Source organism: Erythrolamprus reginae, chromosome 2 (assembly GCF_031021105.1).
Source record: "Erythrolamprus reginae isolate rEryReg1 chromosome 2, rEryReg1.hap1, whole genome shotgun sequence".
Taxonomy (NCBI): Eukaryota; Metazoa; Chordata; class Lepidosauria; order Squamata; family Dipsadidae; genus Erythrolamprus; species Erythrolamprus reginae.
In genome coordinates, this window is record NC_091951.1 from 155221099 (window position 1) to 155243231 (window position 22133).

The 22133-nt window shown below is 40.4% G+C and overlaps 1 protein-coding gene across 5 annotated transcripts in view; it reads right to left on the reverse strand.

Moving 5' to 3' along the window:
* Window positions 1-22133, reverse strand: part of SPAG9 (sperm associated antigen 9) — a 112591-nt gene that overhangs the window by 13567 nt on the left and 76891 nt on the right. For all 5 annotated transcript variants that reach the window (XM_070740030.1, XM_070740032.1, XM_070740031.1 and 2 more), the window contains 8 exons: window positions 20704-20875; window positions 19884-20111; window positions 17298-17493; window positions 8724-8846; window positions 6999-7079; window positions 5353-5420; window positions 4689-4837; window positions 2759-2930 (listed from right to left, as the gene is read on the reverse strand). In XM_070740030.1, coding sequence (XP_070596131.1) covers window positions 2759-2930; window positions 4689-4837; window positions 5353-5420; window positions 6999-7079; window positions 8724-8846; window positions 17298-17493; window positions 19884-20111; window positions 20704-20875 — 1189 coding nt within the window. The remainder of the gene's footprint in view (window positions 1-2758; window positions 2931-4688; window positions 4838-5352; window positions 5421-6998; window positions 7080-8723; window positions 8847-17297; window positions 17494-19883; window positions 20112-20703; window positions 20876-22133) is intronic.

A 22133-nucleotide genomic window follows, 5' to 3' on the forward strand; every position in this document is an offset into this window, starting at 1 on the left:
AGAAAACCAGCTATGAAAACTCAACAATCCAAAACCTTTGTAGAATCTAAAACCAGTTACTCGGTTGCTATTTTGAACACAGAAGAATTGCATTCACGCAAAGGGCAGGCAGAATCCAATACAATTTTCTACTGACTCTACTGCTATTCATAGATTTCCCAATCCTAGTGCAGAGAATGGGCAAGCTCAGATATAGTAACATAGCTCAACCTTTCCCAACCTGCCCTTTTTCTGATCTGTTAGGGCTATGCTGATTCAGAATATAAGAGTTACCAGTACTGTAGCTGAATATTATAGAGTAAACGGTACAGATGTTGCAGTTGCTGGGATTAGTATACTATCTGCAATATACATCACATAATATCTGTTCTGCATATGCACACCTGTACATGCATGCATATTCCTGAAAGCAGATATATACCACAGTAAGAAACTGTTTTGAATTAAAACTTTTTTCTTTAATTCATTGTATACCTCTTTACATAGTGTGTACACACACATGCACGCATAGAGTATGTTACAGAAGTGAGTACACTTTGTAAATATTTAAGTATATTTTTTCATGTGACAATACTGAAAAAAATGACACTTGGCTACAATATAAAGTAGTGAGTATAAGCTTGTATAACAGTGTAAATGTGCTGTCCCCTCAAAATAACACAACAGATAGCCATTACATTCTAAACTGCTGGAATCAAAAGTGAGTACACCCCAGAGCGACAATGTCAAGATGGGGCTCAAAGTGTCAATATTTTGTTTGGCTGTCATTATTTTCCAACATTGCCTTCATTTTCTTGGGCATAGAGTTTGCCAGAGCTTCACAGGTTGCCACTGGAGTTCTATTCCACTCCTCCATGATGACCTCGTGGAGCAGGTGGGTGCTATAGACCTTGTGCACTGCCACCTTCTAATTCAGGATGCCCCATAGATGTTTAATAGGGTTTAGGTCTGGAGACATGCTTCCCCACTCCATCACCTTTACCCTCAGATTCTTTAGCAAGGCAGTGGTCATTTTGGAGGTGGGTCTGGGGTTGTTATAATCTTGGAATACTGTCCTGCGGCCCAGTCACCGAAGGGAGAGGATCATGCTCTGCTTCAGTATTTTACAGAACATGTTGTTATTCATGGTTCCCTCAATGAACTGTAGCTCCCCAGTGCTGGCAGCACGCATGCAGCCCCAGAACATGACATTCTCACCTCCATGCTTGACTGTAGGCAAGACACACTTGTCTTTGTACTCCTCACCTGTTTGCCACCACACACCCTTGACACCATCTGAACCAAATAAGTTTATCTTGGTCTCACTGGCCCACAGGACATGATTCCAGAAATCCGTGTTCTTAGTCTGCTTGTCTGCAGCAAACTGTTTGTGGGTTTTCTTGTGCATCATCTTTAGAAGAGGCTTCCTTCTGAGACAACAGTCCTTTACACCAATTTGATGCAGCGTGCGGTGTATGGTCTGAGCACTGACAGGCTGACCGTCACCCTTCAACCTCTGCAGCAATGCTGGCAGCACTGAATGGAACCTGTCCTGTTAAATGCTGTATGGTCTTGCCCACAGTGCTGCAGCTCAGTTTCAGGGTCTTGACAGTCTTCTTATAGCCTAGGGCCCTAGGTCAGTGATGGCGAACCTATTTTTCCTCCGGTGCTGAAAGCGTGTGTGCGCAAGCTATTGTATATGTGTGAGTGCCCACACCCATAATTCAATGCCGGTGGAGGGAGAAAACAACTTCCCCTGCCCCCCAGAGGTTATCTAGAGGCCAGAAAAAGCCTGTTTCTCAACTTCTGGTGGGCCCAGTAGGCTCGTGTTTCACCCTCTCCAGACTCCAAAGGCTTTCCTGGAACTGGGGGAGGGTAAACATACCTTCCCCCATCCCCCTGGAGGCTCTCTGGAAGCCAAAAGCACCCTCCCAGAGCCACTGTGTGAGCCAAAAATCAGCTGGCCAGCACACACATGCACGTTAGAACTGAGCTAGGGCAATGGCTCGCATGCCAGCAGATATTCTCCATATGTCACCTGTGGCACCCGTGCCATAGGTTCGTCATCACTGACCTAGGCCATCTTTATGTAGAGCAACAATTATTTTTTTCAGATCCTCAAAGAGTTCATTGCCATGAGGTGCCATGTTTAACTTCCAGTGACCAGCATGAGAGTGAAATTAATAACACCAAATTTAACACACCTGCTCCCCCTTTACACCTGAGACCTTGTACCACTAATGAATCACATGACATCAGGGAGGAAAAATGGCTATTGGGCCCCATTTATCCATTATCACTTACAGGTGTACTCACTTTTGTTGCCTGCAGTTAAAACATTAATAGTTGTATGTTGTATTATTTTCAGAGGACAGCACATTTACACTGTTATACAAGCTGTATACTCACTACTTTATATTGTAGCCAAGTGTCATTTCTTTAGTGTTGTCACATGAAAATATATACTTAAATATTTACAAAATGTGAGGGAGTATACTCACTTCTGTAACATACTGTATATCCTTTTGCAAGATAAACATCCAAGTTTCCCTTTTGTCTATTTTTTCAGTGAGAGATTCCTTCATCTTAAAAAGTTAAAATTTTCTTTTACTTTTTGAGAGATGATGCTGTTGTCAGTGCCCCGCCTAGAATTCTATCTATATGGAAATTGTATCCATAATTTGGAGACTACTTGTTAAAACATTCAAAACATTATCTACCCAAGGAATTTGCTTCTTCCAAAACAAAAACGACATCCCCTCCAAGCCATGGGACTTACCTAGCATTTTGCTTACATAAGGCTCAATGTCAACATCTTGTAGGTGCTGGTAAGTGTGCGCGTGGTAAAGCCGGAGGGTTGAATCCAAACGGATGGACACCCACACTCCATCTCCCACCCATGCCAGCTGTCTCACTTGGCTCTCCTTCCTTGGGTGTGCATCAAATGATTTCTAAGAGAAAATTATGGCTCGGTTATACTTTTTAACCCCCCAAAAATTCTCCACACTCCCATTTGCCCTTTAAAATACATCTGTGTCTCTTCATTAAATAATAACACATGAACACATTATGGCTCAGTTATACTTTTTAACAACAACAAAAAATTCTCCACACTCCCATTTGCCCTTTAAAATACATTCATGTCTCTTCATTAAATAATAACACATGAACTCTATCTCTCCATTTATATTGTGAAAAGATTTTCAATGCAAGTCTTCTCATCCCTTGATTAGTATCTATTGTTAGTTATCTTCAGAGTTCTGAAAATGCTATTTTTAAAATGCTCGTGCTAATGTTTCATTTTGTTCCATATGTTTCGCCTTTGGTGATATTTTTTCTATACTGTATATACTCATTTCCTTTTAAACTTCCCCTTTTCTATGTTAGTTCTTATTTGGTGCTCTTCTCTGTGGAGATTCTCAGTCATCCAGGTCATGTTTGTCCCCAAAATGCTCTTTCGAGAAGCAACAACTGGACGTTCTTGTTTTTCTTTGAAGACATTTCGTTTCTGATCCAATAAACTTCTTCAGCTCTGACTAGACGGTGAGGAATAGAAAGGATTTATATTCCTTGCAGATAGCTGGTCATTTGCATTTTTTAAGAGTCATTGAGGCCGCCTGGAGGTGGCCTCAACAACTCACTTTAGGACACAGATAAATCTCCAAGTGAGTGGGGCGGACTCTAAATCTACATAGTCAATGACACTCTAAAAAGAATGCACATGACTAGCTGTTTGCAAGGAATATAAATCCTTTCATTCTCCACCATCCAGTCAGAGCTGAAGAAGCTTCTTGGATGAGAAGCGAAATGTCTTTTTTAAAAAACCAAAAATGTCCAGTTGCCTCTTGAAAAAAATACCTGAGATTTGGTATGGCCTCTTTTCCTGTCATCATAAGATCAAAGGACTTAGAACAGGTAAAGCTGACTGTTACAGGGAGGAGCAATAGAACCTTGCTATCCTTAAAGCAGAAGGATCATAATCAAGATCTAACATACATTTCCAGTTTCAATATGACTACTGGACCATTATTCTGTTTATTAATCCTCAAAAAAGGCCAAACGTGACTATGGGCAGCATATCGTATTTTTCAGAGTATAAGATGCACACACACACACAAACCCAAAAAAAGAGGGTGAAAACTTGGGCGGCCCAATATCATTTGATATTGGGGGGGGGGGGGGAGCAAGAAACAAGGCAAAAATAAGGAAATGTTGATTGGTTGTTTTTGTTTCCTACCTTTATGTTTTGTCCCATTACAAACCAGGCACTGTTATACTGTGCCAAACATTCCAGAGATGGGTTTCAAAAAGAAAAATTAAAAATTAAATTCAAAGAAGACGTTTATTTAAAACTGTTTTAAGTGAGTAGAAGGCTTCTGGATATTAAGCAGTATTAAAATTGAAGGTATGTGGTCTATGGAAAGGGATGTACTAAGATTTAAGGAGCAAATATAGAGAAGGAATCTCTGCTATACCTGGAGCAGTACAGAAGCCATTGTAAACACTGAAGGAGAAAACACTTTTCACACTAAAAAGACCTTTACTGAGTAAACTGCATAAATATTTAAGGTTAATTGGGGCCCTTAGATTCCAGCAATATAGTGTCTGTTTATACTGGCTGGCAGTGATTTCCTGGTTCTCTGATTTATATAGCAAACAGAACAGACATCAATTCAGTCGGGGGGGGGGGGGGGAGTGTTTTCACTTGCCTCTATTTTCATTGCTTTCGGCTGAACCACATAGATTTTATTTCTGTATCCACACCAGACTTTATCATGCACCACAGTCATACATCGGATTGAATGATGAGGCCGGCCAAGATCTAAGAGGTGGTAATTTGTCAAATCCCACTGTCCATCTATAAAGAAAGAAACAGTTAAGGAAGTCAGAAAAACTCATTTACAAAAATGTAAATGAATATGTACAGTATTATATATTCACATACTTCACATAATTGGTGAATTAGCTATCATATATATCTACTCCCCCCCCCCCCAAAAAAAATACAGACACATACTTTAAAGATAGTTCCCATTCTTATGGATTTTCAGAAGTCGTAAGACTCATTTAAAATACTGTTCTTTTGAAAGACTTTGGAAATTAGAACATCCCAGTTTCAAGAATGTTACATCATTTTTAAACTGCATTTGTTTTGTGTTTTATTGCATGGAACATTGGTAACTGTTGTTTTTATATACCACTTAGAGCCACCATGACTGAACTGCTTTATAAGCTATTCATAAATAAATATGCAATGACTTCGAATTGAACAGATCTTGAAAATACATACGGTTTCTAATGCATACATCTTTCAGAATCAGATTAATAGTGTAAAATACATGATAGTCTAATATATTGGAATAAAGCACTTACCAACTCCTCTATGAAATATTGCTAAAGTTCCATCAGCTAGTGCAACTAGTACTATTCCTTTTACATGTCTAAATAAAAGAAAGGAGTAGAAATTATATTTATGGAGGAGTTGATGGTTATAAAATCTATAAAAATCATATGAACAACTAGCTAACATATGGAGTCAAATGTACTCAAGGACCTTCAGTTTTTGAAGTATTTGTATTGGTCAAACATAGGAGAACTTTGATCCACTATTTAAAAAGGAGAATGTATTGAAAAAATTGTTGTAAGAAATATCTTTCTGGGTTCAGTTCCAAATGGGGGAGAAGCCACTGGAAATATGGGACTGCTTGGAAAGATGATTTAATTTATGACAGCAGGACCACATGGTCTGAGGTCCCAGATAAAAGGGGGATCACACGTCTTGAGGATGTTGAAGGAGAGAAAAGGAAGTTCCTGAGAGCCCTGAGAATTTTTTAGAACCTCTGTTGGGCCCCACCTCAGAGTTTCTTGTTCCTGTATAAGAAATGCACTCTGATTGGTGGTCAGACTCCCAGGGGGTGGCTGTCTTAGCTAACTTGGTAGGCTTTTGTCTATGTCCCAGGCTTGGCTGATGTAATCTTCCAGGTGCTATTGCTGAATTTCTGTTTGCTAGATAGGTCTGCCTGAAGAGGTAGATCTTAATAATGTAGAATAGACTGGTCCAGGCTATTAACAAGATGGGGGCTACTAAGAGTGAGCCTATTTTCTGCCTAAAAGCATGTTTCCAGGGATATTCTATATAATATTCTGCCTTTTTAATATGTTCTAGGATATTTCACTTTTTTCTAGAGAGGGATAGGTGCTAACTGCCTACAAGTTTTTGTGTTCTACATTTTATACCCTTGAGCTCCCAGTAGGACCTAAAACATGGCCCTGGTGCTTAAGCCTGAGGCCCCAATATGGGGCCATTACCATGGGAGTAGCTGACAAGATAGGGATGATTCTCACCCCCAGGCTGTCCATCATCTTGGGTTTTAACTTTTAATCTTTTTATTCTAATTTTAATTGCTTTTTAGCACTTTTTAAAATTTTTATTATATTGTAACCTGCCCAGAGTTGCTGTATTAGTGAGATAAGTGACATAGACATTTAATAAATAAATATATGGTGGGCAACTGTGGCAGTAAACTAATATTGATAGAAGGGGCAAACCTTAGGGACAAGGCAATGAATTAAACACAAGCCAGCTTGTTGTGTACATAAAAAGTACACATAAATAGGCGTTTATATGAGTGCATCCTGAAATCTTTTACAATAGAGCATTTGTTCAACCAGGAAGAAGACTTAAATAAACCTAACATGTCTATGTGCAGTGTTGGATCACTCAGCATAGAGGGAACATTTAATCTTTCACATCATATCAGAAAATGTGGCAGAGCATTTTTTAAACTTTCTTGAATAGGCATCCTCTCCCAACAATTAAATATATCCAGGATTGATTCTTATTGCATATGCATGATCAAAAGCACATCTCTTTGTCACTTATTACCACCTCAACGTTCGTTTTCTTAAAAACAAAAATGTAAGCACTTAAAACAAAAATGCATATTCTAAAAGTAATTTTCACTCCATATGAATTAATGTTAAGTTAGGGAAGTGCAAATTAATTTGTAACTACTTACACTATACTGAGTATTGAATCTTTAAGTTTAATTGCATGAACACATTTTCTCCACTGAGCCACTGAAGAATGAACATATAAACTGCAACAATAAAATTAAAATAAATTAGAAATTCAATATCCTGACACCCATGTTAACATTGAAGAACAGCAGTATCACTTAGTGGAAGTTTAAAAAAAATTACAATAGTAGAAGGCTGTAAGTTGACTTAAACATTACTTATCTACAAAATCTATCAATTTTGGCAACTTGAAGACATATGGACCTCAACTCCCAGAATTCCCTAGCCAGTATAATTCAAATATGGAGTCTCTAGTTGTCTTGGGGCTGCAGAAGTAGGTTTGCCTAAAAATTCTGCTTACAGGACCCAAAGCTTCCATTTTTCTGGTGATATGTATCAGTTCAATACAACCAAAGCAGTGATGAACATACTAGTAGGACCCTCTATTTAATCCATAGTTCAACCAGATTGTATACTGCGTATGTGTGTCCCTATTCTGTCCAATATAATTGGTTTAGTCCCTAATCAGGAAAGATTTCAGGTTTTTCTTTCTTTTGGGGTTTGAATTGATATTTCCTCAGATACGCGTTTTCCATCCATGACTCAGAAGCAAAGGAAAGAAGAAAGCAAGACATGTTTATTTTACAAAATGTGAAATGGTTACAGTTTATGTGTTAAAGGAGAGGAAGAAGCTAGCTCTGCTCTGAGCAAAAAAAAAAAGAGAAGGACTTGGGTTGAACAATAATCTATCTCTGAAATACAGTACAGTGTTCCCTCGATTTTCGCAGGCTCAAACTTCGCGAATAGCCTATACCAGTTTTTAAAAAAATTAATTTAAAAATACTTCGCTGTTTTTTTTCTATACCACGGTTTTCCCCGCCCATAGACGTCATACATCATCGCTAAACTAATAATTTTTGCAAATAAATAACAAAAAAAATAATTATTGTTAATAAATAATTATGTTTATAAATATCAGGATTACTAAGTGTCTTATTCAATGGTGAATACCAGTAATAATGGTGAGTAAATTGTTAAGGGAATGGGAAATGGTAATTTAGGGGTTTAAAGTGTTACGGGATGGCTTGTGATACTGTCCATAGCCAAAAATGGTGTATTTACTTCCGCATCTCTACTTCGCGGAAATTCGACTTTCGTGGGTGGTCTCGGAACGCATCCCCCGTGAAAATCGAGGGAACACTGTATACATGATTTGTAACTTTCCTAGTTGATGATAGGATGATAGCTTTCTAGTGACTGCTTTTCTCTCGCATCAGCGCACCAGACTATTCTATGTTTTCAATTTTTTCCTTAATAAGGACCACAGCATAAATAGTAACAATTATCTAAATCTTATTTCCAGACATCAGATTTAATTAGCTGATTCTTACATCATAAGCAGACCAATGAATGACCAGCAATAAGCTCCAATTAGTATCCATTAACTGAAAATCTCATCTGGAATTTGTAACGAATAGTTAAAAATAGCTATTTAGCAATGCTTCAAAACTTCAAATTTAAAATGTACCTAAGGTCAAAATATCTGGGTTGATACCATTCCAACCTTGTCTGAGAGAGAGAGAACTGTTTTGAACATCCCAAATTGTCACCACTTTCCCAGTCACCAATTTCAAAGTCAGACAACTCTATGCAACACCACTCTTTAGTATTCTTACTCCAAAAACATCACTATTAACAAAAGTACCAAAAAAAAAGTGGCTTACCATCCGTTCTGTGCTCCCAGCCACATAGTAGGTAAAAGGCTACTCATTTTTTGCGCTTCTTCCCTCACAAGATCCTGCTCATTTGGTAATTCAGCAACATCTTTAAACAACTCAGACTCATTGCTGAAAAGAGAAGAAAAAGTCAAAAGGATAAAAAGTATGAAAAAAAGATTCCTGGAATCTAAAACAATTCTACAACATATTAAGCCAAGTGTTTGGGTTTGAGGTTATTAACTCTATGGAAAGTTATAAGAATTCTTTTAACTACCATCTGATGTAATATTTTTAACAGTTTCTCTGAAAATTCTCATTTCAGAAACTGAATTTGCAACATGAATAAAAGCGGAAGCAATATACTCTAACCAGGTTGCTTCGGCACGAATGTTTTTAAACTGAGGTCTTATAGTTTCTTCCTCTATCACCACAAAATACTACATTAGCCTATCAACAAAATTTGAGAAAGGAACTATGCTTAAGAGAGACACCAACAGTTGACAACAAATCAAACAAAGCTTTCAGTCCTAAAATCACAGAATTGTCATCAACAATTTCTATTTTTTTCATCGTCTTTCGGAATAAATGCAATCCCTAGTGTAGAATACTAGGAAGTGAACTCCACTTTACTATTTTCCTAGTTCAAAATGCCCCCTTTCCCAAACTACTACTAATTCAAAATCCTACAAAAGAGTAGCTTGTTGCAATGAAGCATGCACATTATGTAGGGGGCAAGGAACAATCTGAAGAGAGTATGTTTCTCTGATTATCCTAATATCTTTGAACTGGGCTATAGTGCAGTAATAACACTGTTCGTTCTGATAATCTACTGAGGGAGCCTAACAAGAAAAATATATCCTTACATGTGCTCCTTGATCTCTTTTTTTTTAACGCCATTGATCATGCTATCTTAGTGTTCTACATCTGTATGGTAGAAGCAATCACCCCAAGAGAGTGACTGGGTGCCATCTTTTCGTGGAGAATATGCATCAATTTGTATAAAGATAAAATCAGTATTTTAGGACTGTTATAAAAATGCATGTTTTGTATAGCTATTTTTAATTTTTAAAAAAACTATGTCAGCTTATCAAGTTTTGTTTGAATTGCTCAATCTACATTCCCAGGTTTTGCATTTTATTTCTATCCTTGTTTATTGGGTTTATAAAGTCACTAAAATATATTGATGTTGTTGTTTGTTGTTGTTGTTATTATTATTACTATTATTATTTATTAATTAATTAATTTGTATGCCGCCGCTCTCCGAAGACTCAGAGCAGCTCACAACAAACAATATACAGGGTACAAATCCAATGTTTAAAAAACAGTTTTAAAAAACCCTTATAATAAAAAGCAGTCATACAACCCAAACAAACCATACATAAACCATGATAGCTGAGGGGTACAGTGAACCCTCGAGTTTCGCGTCCTCAAGGATCGCGAAAGGGCTATTTCGCGAGTTTTCAACCCGGAAGTAAACTCCACCATCTACGCATGCGTGCCCTTCCACGCATGCGTAGATGGTGGAGTTTCCCCGCCGGGCAGAGGCTTCCCTGGGTCTTCCCCCTCTTGCCCCCGTAAGACCCCAGCGGCGGCGCGAGCAACGGCGTGGGCGGGCGGGCGGCACGCGCGGGGACACCCCAGCTCGGCTCCCCAGCTGGGAAGCGGCCCCAGCAACAGCGTGGGCGGGCGGGCGGTGCCCGCGCGCTTGGGGACATCGCAGCTCGCTCCCCAGCTGGGGAGCCGAGCTAGGGAGTCCGGACCGCGCGCGCGTTGCTGGGGAAAGCGCGCGCGCTTGGGGAATCCCTAGCTCGGCTCCCCAGCTGGGGAGCGGAGCTAGGGATTCCCCAAGCGCGCGCGCTTTCCCCAGCAACGCGCGCGCGGTCCGGACTCCCTAGCTCGGCTCCCCAGCTGGGAAGCGGCCCCAGCAACAGCGTGGGCGGGCGGGCGGTGCCCGCGCGCTTGGGGACATCGCAGCTCGCTCCCCAGCTGGGGAGCCGAGCTAGGGAGTCCGGACCGCGCGCGCGTTGCTGGGGAAAGCGCGCGCGCTTGGGGAATCCCTAGCTCGGCTCCCCAGCTGGGGAGCGGAGCTAGGGATTCCCCAAGCGCGCGCGCTTTCCCCAGCAACGCGCGCGCGGTCCGGACTCCCTAGCTCGGCTCCCCAGCTGGGGAGCGGAGCTAGGGATTCCCCAAGCGCGCGCGCTTTCCCCAGCAACGCGCGGGCGGTCGGGACTCCCTAGCTCGGCTCCCCAGCTGGGAAGCGGCCCCAGCAACAGCGTGAGCAATGGGGTGGGCGGGGCGCGAGCAACGGGGTGGGCGGGCGAAGGGCGGGCGGCAGTGGAAGCAAAAACACCATCTGCGCAAGCGCAGATGGTGTTTTTACTTCCGCACCGCTACTTCGCTAAAAATCGATCATCGCGTGGGGTCCTGGAACGGAACCCTCGCGATGATCGAGGGTTCACTGTATATCAATTTCCCATGCCTGGCGACATAGGTGGGTTTTCAGGAGCTTACCAAAGGCAAAGAGGGTGGGGGCAGTCCTGATCTCCGAGGGGAGTTGATTTCAGAGGGCCAGGGCCGCCACAGATAAGGCTTTTCCCCTGGGCCCCAACAGGCAGCATTGCTTAGTTGACGGGACCCGGAGAAGGCCAACTAAAAAGCCAGCCAGCAGGTTGCTAAGGACGCCAAGGTGATCACTTCCTGGACGTCAAAGCTCCAAACGCCGAACACGACCCCGAACTTTGCCCGAAGTTTGAAAAAATTTCGGGTTCATGTTCGGCATACCAAACACTGCAAAATTCGGTACGGGCCCGAATTGTGCGGGTTGGGTTCGCCCATCACTAATTGTAGCATATTCAATATGGGATAAGCAGAAAACAACATCCAGGGTTCTATATCTAAAGCTTAACATACCAACATACCAAAGTACTCTAGCCCCCATTAGATACCTAAATTAGATTCACGTTGCTTATTATTACATATAAATAAATAAATAAAAAGCATGGGCTCTGCTTATTTGAAATGGCTTTCCTCATATGCTGTTTTCTGGAAGCTATGATCTTTGTTTGGGCATATTATATGAAGTCCTAGCTATCTGAAGAACGTTTGAACGCTGGAAAAGAGAGAAGGAAAGAGAACAGCTAGCAGCATAGTAAATAGGCTTAATTACAGTGACAATAAGTACACCATTGGAAGACCTGGAAGATCTGGAAAAACAAGTTAGGGACAGATCATCATAAAATATATCTATGAAGAACTGATAGTAACTAGATGACACATAATCAATCAATGATCTTTGATCAGAAATATTCTTCCGGACATAGTGTCTCACGAGGTGGAAGGCTAGTTTAACTGAAAACTACTAGGACCAGGGCACTCTCAGTGGTACCCCTGGCCCTGTGGAATTTTCTCTTTCGGTTTCATCTGTTTTCATGTTTTAACGGTTTTTTAAAAAACAAGCACAAAAGGAACTGTTACTGATTTACAAGTTACATCATGAGTATGCAATCTAATGCATACATTAGAACATGGGTGTCAAACTCGTGGCATCATGTTGGTGTCACATTAGTTTTCCCATTCACAGAAATGGGGTGGGCTTGGCTTGTGCATGATGCATCCGGGCTAGGACTGCCAATTTGACACCCTTCCATTAAAACCACATACCTATTTGTCTTGGTGTTATGCCATATTAAATATGAAGATATACATGAAATTTTCACTGTAAGATTTCTACGAATTTAATAATAGCAGAATATTTTCATTTTAAAAAGATCAGTACAGTGTTCCCTCAATTTTCGTGGGGGATTCGTTCCGAGACCGCCCGCGAAAATCAAATTTCCGCGAAGTAGAGATGCGGAAGTAAATACACTATATTTGGTTATGAACAGTATCACAACAGTCCTTAACACTTTAAACCCCTAAATTACAATGTCCCATTCCCTTAGCAACCATTTAGATTATTACCATGTTTATTTATTAAAGTTGATTTTAAAAATATTTATTAAAGGAGGACGAAAGTTTGGCGATGACATATGACATCATCGGGTGGGAAAAACCGTGGTGCAGGGGGGGGAACTGCAAAGTAGTTTTTTAATTAACATTTTTGAAAAACCATAGTATAGACTTTTCACGAAGTTCGAACCCGCAAAAATCGAGGGAACACTGTATATTGTTTTACTTAACGCACCATTATAGAAACGGAAATTTTGGCTGACCAGCTTTTCTTCGGATATTTATTACTTTAGGACTCTTTAAGCATGAAACACTGAGCCTGAATTTCTAAAGTATTTCAACTGGACGTACCACAAAATAATTTTTAAAAAGTAGGTACAGAGGTCAGTAATTGGATTACTCATCCCTCCCTCTCCAATAGATAGTCAATTTCCCCTCATGTTCTTAGATAGGGCAAAAGAGCAACTTTGCAACAAATGTTTAGAACCACCTAGCAGAAGTAAGAAACCTGTACAGAGAAAAGACCATATACAATAGAAGAAATAGTGAATGAAGGCGAATATATGTGTCCCAGCAGGATAATGTTGCAGGATCCAATCTGGGTTGGTCCCTGGGACCAGATGCTTATGTCTTCCGAGCTTTCAGACTCGTGATGGAACCCATCCCTCAGGGAACTTTTCTCTAGCAGAGTGGGTCAGAAGAAATAGTTTACTGATGGAGGATCAGATACAGTACGTTGTACCCTCTGTGGAAAAAGGATCCCTTCAGAAGTGTAGAACTACCTTTTCCTATAGCAGAGGATGGTATCCATAGTTGGAACTTCTTACATGTTGTGGTTAGCTCTGGCCCAGCTCCTGCCCCAAGGACTGTGGATGTGGGGGAGACATCCACATGCTGCAGGCCTGTTTTGGTCCCGGTGGAATCTGATGATGAAGGCTCCTCTGACCAAGAAGACATGAGTGACAGGGAGGAGGAGAGTGTGGCAGACAGCTCAGAAGGAGATCAATTATCGAGCTCCTCCTTGGATTCAGAACAAGAGTTAATGATACAGCCACGCATGAGGAGAGCGATGCATAGGCACCAACAACTGAGAGATTATTATCAAAGAAAATGAGGCCACCTGGGGTTGGGTGGGGATGTGGTAATTAGTGAGGCTGCTGTAAATAGCAGCCTGTGGGTTTAGCCATTGTGGAGGATTATCTGATCGTTGTGTTTCATGCGTGCTTTGCTGACTTTGACCTTTGTGTGCTGATTTTTCCCCGCTTTGAAACTAAACCAGAGCAAAGTGTGTTTCACTTCGTGAAAGAAGGACTGTGAATTGCCTCACAGCTGCAAGCTAAGTATCACAGAACTGATAAGGGACTTGTACAAATTAACAGTTTGTTTGGAGACGAGTGCTCTTTGCTATACAAAAAGAGTGCTTCGTTTATTTGCTTTTTCGGTATAAAGAACATTGTTTTGAATTTTCAAACGTGTGTGTGTCTGAAATTGTATCTGGGCATTTTCGGGAGGATTCTACCAGAGAGCTCAACAGGACACTACAGAGAACCCAATGTAGGAGGGGCTAGTTGTGGGACATTTTCAACTAAAACACCACCTGCAGTGGGATCCTTTTGATAAAGGAAGCATCAGCGATCACCTCTATAATAACCTACTGGCTTCTTACACAGAAGAAATGGAGAACCACATGATCATTTTGTATTGTTCAGAAGATGATTACTAGAGTAGCTGACATGGCTATGTCCAGTGTGGCACAGACCATTATTCCTGATGGGACAGAAATAACTAACTGAACTTCATAGAATGAGGACAGTGTAGGTACAACTGGTAACCATTGCCAATAATCCCTTTCAATTTAAGGAAACTTTCTGAAAACAGAAGAAAAAAATTTGAGGGGCAATGACTATTCATCCTGGTTGTTATAACTGTGGATGTCCAGCTTCTGCCACTGTTTTTTTCAAATGAGTGGGCAGATGGTAAATGACGATCCTGTTATCAGAAGAAAGTTTAACAGACATTAGGGCATAAATTATCCTTGTATGCCAGCAGGATATACTCAGAGAACGGATTTTATAGAGGTTAAGAAAACCATTTTCCAAGTCAAAGCCACAGTATCAATGGTCTGAATGTGTCACGGATCAGGGGTTTTAAGAACATGTGTAATTCTCATAAGAGTAATTGGTATACAGTGTTCCCTCGCTTTTCACGGGGAATGCGTTCCAAGACCGCCCGCGAAAGTCGAATTTCCGCGAAGTAGAGATGCGGAAGTAAATACACTATTTTTGGCTATGAACAGTATCACAAGCCTTCCCTTAACCCTTTAAACCCCTAAATTGCAATTTTCCATTCCCTTAGCAACCATTCAGATTATTACTCACCATGTTTATTTATTAAAGTTTATTTTAAAAAATATTTATTAAAGGCAGGCGAAAGTTTGGCGATGACATATGACATCATCAGGTGGGAAAAAACGTGGTATAGGGGGAAAACCCGCAAAGTATTTTTTAATTAATATTTTTGAAAAACCGTGGTATAGACTTTTCGCGAAGTTCGAACCCGCGAAAATCGAGGGAACACTGTATACACAAAGACTTCAACAAAAGTCATGCAAAATAGCTTGATGTGGGAGTATGTGGATAAAGACCATTTTTTAGCCTCTGCAAAAACTGGTGACAATATTGAGAACTTCCATTTTTAATGTGCTCAGTTGCAGGCACTGATCCAGTCCAGACTGAAGAAAGACAAGCACCTGATGAACCAAGATGCAGAGGGAACGAAACCTCTTTGTCCTGCTCCAAACACAAAAGGAACATTTGACAAATTAACATGTATAGACTGTAGACATTCCAGGAAAGAAACAATAACCTCTAAGATCATTACTGGCCTGATCCACTGGTATAATTCTGGATGAAGCATGGCTCCATCCAGCACTAGTAGAGGAAGAATCTGGAAGAATCCTCAGATGTCTTATCTTCTGTGGGAATTGAGGATGACTCGATTATCCCAAAGGATACTGTTTGGCATTTCAAGTCTCTCCTGCTATTATCAAAAAAATGATGGGGTAAATGAGAAGATCACTTGAAAAACTGGTACTTGAGGAGCACCGAATCAATGTCATCAGAAAACTCTAAGGGAAGTTGCTGACCTCTCTGGAAACAATGGAGTGATCAGGAAGAATAGAACTAAGATAAAAGTAGAAAGTTTCCTGTGACACCTTGTGTACCAGATTGGGGGATTGCGGTCTTCTCTACTGTTAAGGATACAAACAAAGATGGTCTTGGGTACCGAAGTTAGGGAGAAGAGTGCCCCAAGCTAGATATCTTCCTCCACTGAATAAAACAAGCATGCTGAAATGCACCATGCAATCGGTTCTACTGGTTCTTCCCATCAGAAGAAACAGAAGAATTAGGAAGTTGTATTCTCATGCAGACTGAAATCTCTGCTAGCCGTTCCAATACAAGACAAGAATTAGAACATCATGACTTCAGATTCCAATTTGTTAGGGAAAGAAAATGGCTGGGATCCTGGTACATGAATAACATTCATGTACCGAGTCTACGGAGAGGGGCGGCATACAAATCTAATAAATAAATAAATAAAACAAATAAATAAATAAATAAATTCAAGAAAAAAATGGACAGCAAGAAGAATTTAAATAAATACATACCAGCATTCCTGACCATTCATATAAAGCAAGAATTTCAACTTGCTACTTTTGTTCTGTCTCTGAATAACATGTAAAGATTGTCAAAAATTCTCTCTTTGCAAAATGATGTACTAAGCCTGAAGTATTCAAATAACCAAATTTATATGTGTTTGGCATATTTATATTATTTTATTTGTATTTATTTTATTTATATTGTTCTGTATTGCGAGAAGCACAATATTATTTGTAGATGTATGTATGTACGTACGTATGTACGTACGTACGTACGTAACTTATTTTTGCTGAATTGAAAATGAAAAGACAGTAGTATAGATCTATTTCGAGGTTGTTTCCTCTCATCAGCTAGCCATACCCTAACTGGGATTTGAACTTGCATATATCCTAAATAAATAAAATAAAAGTTATTTATATGCTAACGGCATGCTTACCTGTGCCATTTAAAATCTGAGTGGTGCAACTACGTGAATTACAGAATAATTTGCTTATTTCCTTACTTACTTGGGCTTAAATGTCACTGTAATTCATGGAGCAGTTTACAAAATCCTCTCCAGTAAGAGAATGGCAGAGTACGTTAAAATAGCAAAAGAAACAAGACCAAGCAACCAATTACAAATGCAGGGAACTTTATGCCAAGGAATACACATACACCAGTGCATACTAAAGCAGGCGATCTCCTTTTTCCCAGTAATGCTTCACTCCAAACTCTTTGGAACAGTCAGGGTTTAATAACTTTCTGAAATGGGGAAGAATGTAGTCTAATCAAGGAATGGAGTGGGAATCCAGTTCCAAAGAATTGAGATTGAGAAAGCTTGTCCTACTTGCCCCCACCACCAATTCATGCAGATTACATTTTCTTGAAGAGATCCAAAGGCCGACCACTCTTCCAGATTTTATTGGATGGGGAGAAACCATCCAATAAATATTCCCATCAGTCGCTTCATATTGCTAATACAAAATAGGCATACCTAGACTGGAAAGCCGGAGAACCGTCCACAGTATCTTGGACTCCCAAAGGATCTGTGAAGACATGCTCTGTGTAAACGCCACTTTGCGCAATATCTGCTACTTCTTCTCCCAAGCCAGCACTGACTTCAGTTGCTTCAGTTGCTTCCTCTGCTGTCTGAATATGCTCATCTACTGCATCATTTTCAGCTGTAACATCTGAGTAAATTTTTCAATTATAGGTGAACTTGAATGATCATTCAGCTCCCTGCTGTTATGAAGCATGCACAACTTTAAGTATATTAATTAGTAATTCCTCTTCAGTTCCTTCAAACACTCCCTTCTGTTTTCTCCACTAAGAAGCTGTACTTAAATTAAGATACAGGAAGCATGATAGTGAGGAGATAAGTGAAGACTTCACCCATATTATTTACTCGCTATATAATATCAGGGTATACATTCTCAATCCCTGCCCTCAAAATAACACATTGCATCCATAAATGGATTAAAAATATGACACTATCTACTCCAAGAGGTCACACATTTAGACTCTTTCCAATTGAAAGTAGCTTTCTTTGTGAACTTGGCGTTGAGCACAGAATTATTTCATCATTATATGTACATCCTACTTTAATTTTCCAGTTCACTGGTGACCGCCCTTAATTTTTAATTTGATTTATACACCCCACTCTATTCAAGCAAATATTTAAAGCAGCTATTTATTAATAGATCTACTTTTCCTTCCAAGCTAAACCAGACTAAAAGACAGTGATAATTAGTCCTGACATAATTCATCTAGAAACAAAGGACAAGCTACTATTCTCAGTACAAAGGCTTTTTTGGAAGACAATGCTTAATATGATTAGCATTTGTGACAGTACTTTTATTTGCACTTTCATTCCCGTCTTTCCAACCAGATATTAGAAATTGCTAAAACTGGCTGTTGATTATTGCTGTCTTTAAATTAAAAAATATATATTTTGGGAAATAAGACAATTTGAAACTATTATTTAGAAACCAGGCTTTTTTCTGAAAAAAATTATAAAGTTAATGACAGTTTGGGTGTTGCAATAAAACTCAAGTCCTATTCAGTCACACACTTCTTGAAATAGTAAAAGAAGCATGAAGAAATGTTTTTATCCCACCCACAAAGTTGAACTGCTTTTCTCACATTCACTGAAGTTATCATAATTTCTGAAATACAGAACGTCCTAGCTACAAGCTTCCAGTGTAAAGCTGTGCTAAGATTAATTGAAAACAGGAATTAAAAGTTTTGGTTTGTCTTTTTACTATTGCAGGAGTACCAAGCCTAAAGCTTAAGCACATAACCATAAATGCCTATGTCAGTAGTAAACAGGTAGTCTTTGACCTACAACATAACCAAAGTTATGACGACACTGAAAAATATGATTCAGGACTGTTTTTCACATTTACGACCATTGCAACATCCTCATGGTCACATGTTTAAAATTCAGATGCTTGACAACTGACTCATATTTATTGCCACTGCAGCATCCTAGGGTCATGCAATCACTTTTTGTAACCTTCTGGCAAACAAAGTCAATGGGGAAGCCAGATTCACTTAACAACTGTGTTACTAACTTAACAAACTGCACTGGTTCATTATTTAACAACTGTGGCAAGAAAGATCGTAAAATGGGGCAAAACTCACTTAACAAATGTTTCACTTAGCAACAGAAGCTGGGCTCAAATTGTGGTTGTAGGTTGAGGACTTCCTGTATATCAGAATTATAACTCATAAAATGGTAAGTAAAGAGAACATATGGAAATGAAACTTTCCTCTCCATTTCCTTTCCTCTCCATTCCAACCTCTGCGTATAGACTAAAAGGTAACTGGTCTGTACGATTAACGTTTTGTGATTTTAATGTAAATGCATCTTAGAACATTGTATTATAAAACTTTTATAATGTAAAAATATATAGCTTTCCCTTTACAGTCATACCTCGTCTTCTGGGAAGCCCCCCAGGCTGGCTGTGACCTTTTAAAACAGCCGGGCAGCTTCCCAGCAGCCTCCCGAAGCCGAACGCCAAACTCGAACTTCCGCGTTCGGTGTTCAGAGGCTGCTGGGAAGCCGCGCAGCTGTTTTAAAAGGTGACAGCCGGGCTGGGGGGCTTCCCAGCAGCCTCCCGAACCCCGAACCCGGAAGTTCGGGTTTGGCGTTCGTAACTCGAAAAAAGTTCGTAAGAAGAGGCAAATTTTTTCTGAACCCCGGGTTTGTATCTCGAGTTGTTCGTAAGATGAGGGGTTCGTACCTTGAGGTACCACTGTATAGTCTAAAAGAATGAGATTTCCCCCTGCAGCTAGAAATCCCAGGGTCAGTTAGAAATAAAATTGTCTTATGGAATGAATATCTAAATAATAATATATTTGTTTTCTTAGTTGCACTAAGCTATGTTTTAGAAACTGAGTAAGAAGACTTGAGTAGCAGCATTGTCAGCTTGATTGGGAAATCAAAACTAAAATCCTGGACGATGGTAACCCCTTCCATATTGTTGCTAAGGACATTACATCAATATGCCTACAAGTTGGTAGCAGCTGAACCCAACTGAAAGGAGCGTTAACCTCTTTTTCACACATTTTTTTATACCTGGCTGTTTGTTTATTTCAGACGAGGCAGCATTGGCATTGTGGGTAGCAGCAGAACTTGTAATGCCTTCAGCTGTACATCCAACTACTGTGATTCCTCCTAACAGACTGTCCGCTTCTGCTGAACTATTGCTATTTATGCTGCCACTCAAGGAGGACTTATCCACTACCCCAGAGTCTGGTTCCTGTGATCCTTCTTCTCCTGTAGGGTAGTCAGTCTCTCGAGCCCCTGAAAGAAAATATTACATTTGTCAGGTTGATTATTATTATCGTCCAACAGAAGGGAATACATGTATCTCGGGGTTGAACTGTGGAGTCCCAGGGGCTCTCTGAGAGATAAACCACATTTAGTGCCACCTAAAAGAAAGAAGAAAACTAAGAAACAAAATGTCCTTTCCAGGATCTAACACCAGATAAACAGGAATTAATACCAGACAAACTATTAAGCAGAAAATAGTACTCTAATCGAGAAAAATTACCAAAAAGAAAACCACCCTCCGACCAACACTAAATACAGGTATTGATTCTTAGAAATAACTTGCTGTTTTTACCAGACCTCAGGTCTTAAAAATACAGTATTCAGAATTGATTTTGTGTTTATAAAATCTCAAGATTTTTCAAACAGACTTTACGTATTTTTCCTAAGTCACAACAGAAACTGTTGGCTTTTCTAACAGAATTTAGTCATCTAAGATTTTTGCAACTTATCAAGTTAGTTATATATTATGTAGGCTATCCAGCTTTGGATATCCAGCTTTGGTCAAAATAAGTGAAAAAGAATCCTTATGAACTTAAAACAGTTGTTACACTGTATCTCTTACCTGGCACACTGGCTATACAAAGTACATGCGAATTGCAAACAATGAAACTGTCCAGGATGTTTCCTGGCTGGTTAGCATCTACAATGATAACTTTTGTAGCAGAATGAGTACTCGTACAGATCCAAACAAGGCTGGATAGTTCTTCTCGGTTTCTCAGCTCTTTTTGCTGGTCCTGTATAGGGAAAACCAAGACCAACCAATGTAAACATACAATTGTCTCACACGTGATGTGTTGTAAAGTGTGCAATAACAATCTCTGTTTTATGATGAGAGGGCAGTAATACCTGGTTGACAGGTATTTGAATTATGCATCTGGATTAATGATGTGCTAATAAGATGCAGTAACTGGAGTTGGACACCCAATGAATTTAAATACAGTAGAACCCCGACTTACGAGACTAATTGGTTCCGGAAGGAGGCTCGTAAGTCGGAACGCTCGTATGACGAAACATTGTTTCCCATAGGAAACAATGTAAAGTCAATTAATCCATGCAACAACAAAAAAACCCGCTGCCGCCGAACGCGGAAGTTAGCGTTTGGCTTCAGGAGACAGCTGCGAAGCGGCGCGGGTGTTTTAAAACGTGGCAGCTGGCCTGGGGGGCTCGGGGGGAAGCCCCCGAACCCCCCAGGCCGGCTGCGACGTTTTAAAACACCCGCGCCGCTTCGCAGCTGTCTCCTGAAGCCGAACACGGAAGTTAGCGTTCGGCTTCAGGAGACAGCTGCGAAGCGGCACGCGTGTTTTAAAAGGTTGCAGCCGGCCTGGGGGGCTTGCCAGCACCCCCCCGAGCCCCCCAGGCCGGCTGCAACCTTTTAAAACACGCGGGATACGAGCGCCAAGGAGCTGTCTCCTGAAGCCGAACGCGGAAGTTAGCGTTCGGCTTCAGGAGACAGCTCCTTGGCGCTCGTATCCCGAATGTGAGCTCGGGAGGCGAACAAAAATGTCGCTCCCCTCCCAGCTCTTATCTCGAGTAGCTCGTAAGTAGAGCTGCTCGTATGTCGAGGTTCCACTGTAAATAGTAACATTACCCTATTACTACTTCTACAATCCTCGCCTCAAATATGTACTTTCCTGAGACTACACCCCCAGCTCTGTGAGTCCAGGAAAAGGTACAACTTCTTTAAGGCAGTGACAAGTGCTTCCCCTCTGAAACACTTTTTTTCCTTTCAATTTTGAGCAGCTGCATATTCCTAAAGAGTGAATGACCCCAAGACCCTGTAATCATCACAAATACATGCCAGTTGCCAAATTTTGGTCACATGACAGTGAGATGCTGTGACAGACGTAAGAGAGAGGGTTGGTTCCCCACCCCCACCCCATGCTGTTGTAATTTGGAAACGAATTGTTGTAAGCTAATGATTAGCTGCCGTTAATGCTTAGAAGGCAACACAGGAACTGTTTCTTCATAGTTTGCAGCAGCTAGAAGATAAGG